Source organism: Ostrea edulis, chromosome 9 (assembly GCF_947568905.1).
Source record: "Ostrea edulis chromosome 9, xbOstEdul1.1, whole genome shotgun sequence".
Taxonomy (NCBI): domain Eukaryota; kingdom Metazoa; phylum Mollusca; class Bivalvia; order Ostreida; family Ostreidae; genus Ostrea; species Ostrea edulis.
Window position 1 is genome coordinate 22643476 of NC_079172.1, and position 5046 is coordinate 22648521.

General features: G+C 36.6%; 1 protein-coding gene across 1 annotated transcript; it reads right to left on the minus strand.

Annotated features, from left to right (window-relative positions):
• Positions 1 to 86: 86 nt before the first annotated feature.
• LOC130050096 (uncharacterized) lies at positions 87 to 2248 on the minus strand. The gene is made up of 3 exons (XM_056148860.1): positions 2090 to 2248; positions 646 to 777; positions 87 to 514 (listed from the first exon to the last, which is right to left on the minus strand). Coding segments are annotated over exons 2-3 (429 nt in total). The 5' UTR covers positions 647 to 777; positions 2090 to 2248.
• Between the last annotated feature and the right edge of the window lie 2798 nt (positions 2249 to 5046).

Consider the following 5046-nt stretch of genomic DNA (forward strand, 5'->3'; position numbering starts at 1 on the left):
CTCAGCACGTCTTTATATAGGTGTAACAAAAGTGCAGAATTACTTGATGGACGCCAGTGAAGACTGAGGCTTCAGAGAAATAAGATTTACTTTGGAGTAAGATTAGAAAAGTAAGAAGATGAATTCAGGATTTGCAGGACGTCCAAGAAAACGATGAAACAAAATAGTAAAGTCACTATAATCCCTCCAAACCACCCTAAGTATTTTGACGTCACACGGTCATCTTCGGCAGATATTTTTGTCCGTTTATAAGACGAAAGAGATTTTTTCTCCATCCTCAACTTGTTTATCAGATGATCAGTTTTGCTTGACAACGATGCGTTTCTGTGGTTGCAGATGCAACAACTAGGTACATGCACGGATGTCGATGATGTAGATGCTGATTGGAGCTGGCTGTAGCTCGTTGCTAAACTGCTTTGCGATGTTTCTTTGAGGCCGTAACTTGTTGCAATGTTGCTTTGCGGTGCATTTGTGAATGTGCTGGAAATTGTTTCAACATTTGTAGAGGAAATCACTAGTAAAATAAAATAAAAAATCAATCTGCATATCTTGCATACAAAACCACGTCGCTCACAACGAGAAGAGCGTAATTAATGTACATGTATTCGTTAATCGCGATCAAAAACATTGATTATTCAAACTTACTGTCATAAGAAAGGTCGATTTGACAGACTATTGGTAGTTTGACACTGCAATTTTCGTCAAAGAATTTAAAGGATCTTTCATCTTTGTGCAAAACTTTCACACAATTTTTGTTGACGTCATCAGTTGGACTTCCTATATCACGAAAAAATAGATTTAAGTCCCCGAAAAATGAGCATTTTCAAAGCATTTTTGTCTAAAATTTAATATGATTATCGCTGTTGAAGCACTACTGAAACAAATGTTATACATGTAACTTTGTATGAGGAACAGTGTATGTAAAACATGGACATAATTTGATTTCCAAGAAATACTCATACGTTTATGGAATAGCGCTCTTTAATAAGAATCTATATTTGAAAAAATCAAATAGATCTGTTACGTGTACTGATGTAATGTTTAGTTCGAGTGAACAATTCAACAACAGACTGATTCATCGCAGTGATATTTATTTTGAGAAACTGATTTATAGCTGAGCGCTGAGAAGTATATATTTGACAAAACTCTTAAATTTTTCATCATAGTATATAATTTATTTTGAAAGACCTCAAATTCCAGTAACTGATTTATAGCTGATCGCTGAGAAGTATATATTTGACAAAGCTCTTCAATTTTTCATCACAGTATATAATTTATTTTGAAAGACCTTAAATTCCAGTAGCTGAGCGCTGAGAAATATATATTTGACAAAGCATCACAGTATATAATTTATTTTGAAAGACCTCAAATTCCAGTAACTGATTTATAGCTGATCGCTGAGAAATATATATTTGACAAAGCATCACAGTATATAATTTATTTTGAAAGACCTCAAATTCCAGTAACTGATTTATAGCTGAGCGCTGAGAAGTATATATTTGACAAAGCTTTTCAATTTTTCATCACAGTATATAATTTATTTTGAAAGACCTCAAATCCCACTAACTGATTTATAGCTGATCGCTGAGAAGTATATATTTGACAAAGCTTTTCAATTTTTCATCACAGTATATAATTTATTTTGAAAGACCTCAAATTCCAGTAACTGATTTATAGCTGAGCTATGGTGGGCGGTTGATAGAATTCTTCCATTCGTTTAGAGATAATATTCAACTCAAGTTAAAACAACTTCAAAGTCGGTGCACGAAATCATCAGTTATAGCGCCAAGTTAACATGAACTAAAACCCACCCACCCCCGTGTTGTAATGTCCATACTGACCACTGTCCCACGTTAATATGAACTAAACCCACCCACCCCCGTGTTGTAATGTCCATACTGACCACTGTCCCACGTTAACATGAACTAAACCCACCCACCCCCGTGTTGTAATGTCCATACTGACCACTGTCCCACGTTAACATGAACTAAATCCACCCACCCCCGTATTGTAATGTCCATACTGACCACTGTCCCACGTTAACATGAACTAAACCCACCCACCCCCGTATTGTAATGTCCATACTGACCACTGTCCCACGGGCTACTTCTGTAGTTGCTGATGACTAAAGCCTCGTCGTCATTGAAACGAAAGTGCTGTTCCTGTGACTGATCATCCAGCCCTATCCATGCATACTCCCCAAGGGGAACTCTAAAAAGGAATAACTCTAAACAGGAATATCCAAAATACACTCAAGTAACATCGAAACGACCCGTCCCTTCTTCAGGACGTCAGGATAAATGAAAAACTGCATGAAATGGCTAAAAACAGTACAAAAAGGGTGTTACTAAGCGCACGATACTGGTGTCACTTTACGTTACACTTATAACGTCATAAATACGCAAGATCGTAAATATCGAGTTAGCGGAACTCTCTTGTAAAGAAGTCCGGAAAAGCGTGTCGATCTTGGGCATTTTTTGTTTATTCAAACAGGGCATCAGAAGACGATTTAACCCGTGCTTTCCACAATTAAAAGCATTTATGCAAAAACGCTAGCATTAAATCTACTACAATGGCATTACAAAGTACATGCTTCTTGGTTTAGGCTTGCTATTCAATGTTTTCTAGGAAGCGAATTAGAGCCTGTCCTAGTACAATGACTTGATCGGGACAATAAATTGACCCGCGCCCCGTGGGATTCGTAGTTATGCAATGTAGATAAATTACAACAATAGTAAAACTGATGAATGCTCCCCGAAATGCATGAAAGGTGAAGATACTGAACAGTGATCAATCTCACAACTCCTATGAGCAATACAAAATAGATAGTTGGGCAAACACGGACCCCTGGATATACCAGAGGTTGGAATATGTGACTAGGAGGAGTAAGGACCCCCTGTCGATCGGTCACACCCGCCGTGAGCTCTGCATCTTGATCAGGTAAACGGACTTATCCGCAGTCAAAATCAGTGTGCCAAGAACGGCCTAACAATCGGTATGAAATACGTCAGACAGTATTTGACCCAATGATAGATTGTTTTGGCAAACTAGATCGTTATAACGACCATAGAACTTGCGAATTACTTACTTTAAACGAGACTGTTGAAACCCCTGCACCATCAACTTGTTTGTCAGTAGCCTGCCTCGATTTAAAACTGACCATACGCAGAACAAGCTCTTGCGTATGGAATCAGTTGAGATATATGAACACCATATGTAGGTGATAATGGAATATTGCTAAATAAATATAAGAAGTTGACAATGAAGAAGCTGAAATCATCCCGTTTGTCATAGAGTTGAATTGTTAGTTTACCGTTAATATCACTTTCAATAAAATATCTAATATGAAGCAGAAGTGAACGACTCTGTGATGTCTTTTATATCGAGTTCAGTGATATATTGAATCGACATATGGATAAAAATTATCATTACCAACGACTACGAAGATATTGTCAATGAGGAACTCGAGCATATTTTTTAAAAAGTATTTTTTGTTGACGAGCAACTGTCTATGATGTCAAAAAGTCCGGTCTTTAATTTGTCGTGAGAAATGGTCGTGTAAAGTGTTGGAAAAGTCATAGGTTTTGATGTTGATTTGAGAAAAGTTTTGCGATTTCAAAGTTACTAAAAGTTCTTTAGAATGTTTGAGAATCCACATTTGATTAACACCACTTCTGGCATATGTAGTCGCACAGTAAGTTTGAAGTTTCTCCTTCAAAGTTGTTAATATTTTGGTGAGGAGCAAAGATAGGGGCTTAGTAGAACATTTACTGGACCTAGCAATGTATCTTTGCTAGTAAGGATTTTTGTGAAGTTTAGGAATCCAGTATAGGTACGGTAACTCATATTGATCCGACCCATTGACTGGGATATCAAATGTGTCTAAAATTGAAGCATGATTTTGAAGAATTTCATCTTTTGAAAGAACAGTTGGATTATTTAAGTAGGATTACTAAAAGTGGAATTAATGCCAAGTTCATTTAGTTGTAATAATGAGCCTTACAAACAAAGACAATGTTGTTACAAGCTTTGTCAGCTGGAATCAAAACATATTCCTCATGTACCCTATCTAATTCTTTTAACACAGAGGTATAGATGGTACATACTTTTGATTTTGATATTCTTCTTATACTGTTAATCCATTCTGACAATGTATTAAGTTCTTTTTCATATTCAGCACATCATCTGGAATAATATTCGACAGAATTCATAATAGAGATGAAGTTCTGTCGCCAAATGAAAGACCGAGGTTCTCTGTATTTAGGACCTTTCAGAATAAGTGATTTGAAGACCTCGTTTTCAACTATATCAACATCACCAGTAATGACATGTCCAGCTGGACTATAGTTGAGCGAAGATGAAGAACAAGAACACGTAGGTGGATTAAGTATAAGATGGTCTATATCTAGGCACTGCAAATTTTGTTTATGATTATAAAGTTTAGATGCATGCAATAATAGAAGTATATTTGTAGGAAATACTGGTGTAGACTTGAACATAAAATATGTTGGAATACAAGACTGAACTCTTTTATGACGAAGAGTGTTGCTTATGTTGACGGCATCTACCGGGTAATTCTTTGTAAATTTAAGCTTAAAGTAGACCTATACTCGGCCTACGTCACCATCAAATGTAAATGCGGAACCACGCTTCCGTTTTCCGAAATGTGATAATCTAACGATATCCATTTGATTTTTACATCGCGATACGAGATATGAATATCCGATATCAATTCCTTCCTGGTTGTTCTTATCATCTTATCAGTCAAATTTTAAGTTGAAATCTTGTGGGTTTTAATTTTAAAAAAAGGGGGGGGATAGAGATGATTATAGCTTTAGAGAAAAAATCGGATGGAGAACAAACAACATTTTGGTGGATGGGGGTGTGTCAATTACATTGTACATGTCCGTGAGACATTCAGTGTACATTGACTATTCATGTATGTAAAAGTTTTACTATGATCCAAATGTTCAACATATGGAATTGCGGGGCATCAGAAAGTGGGAGAGACAGTTGGGAAAGGGGGGGGGGGGGTCAGACCAATTC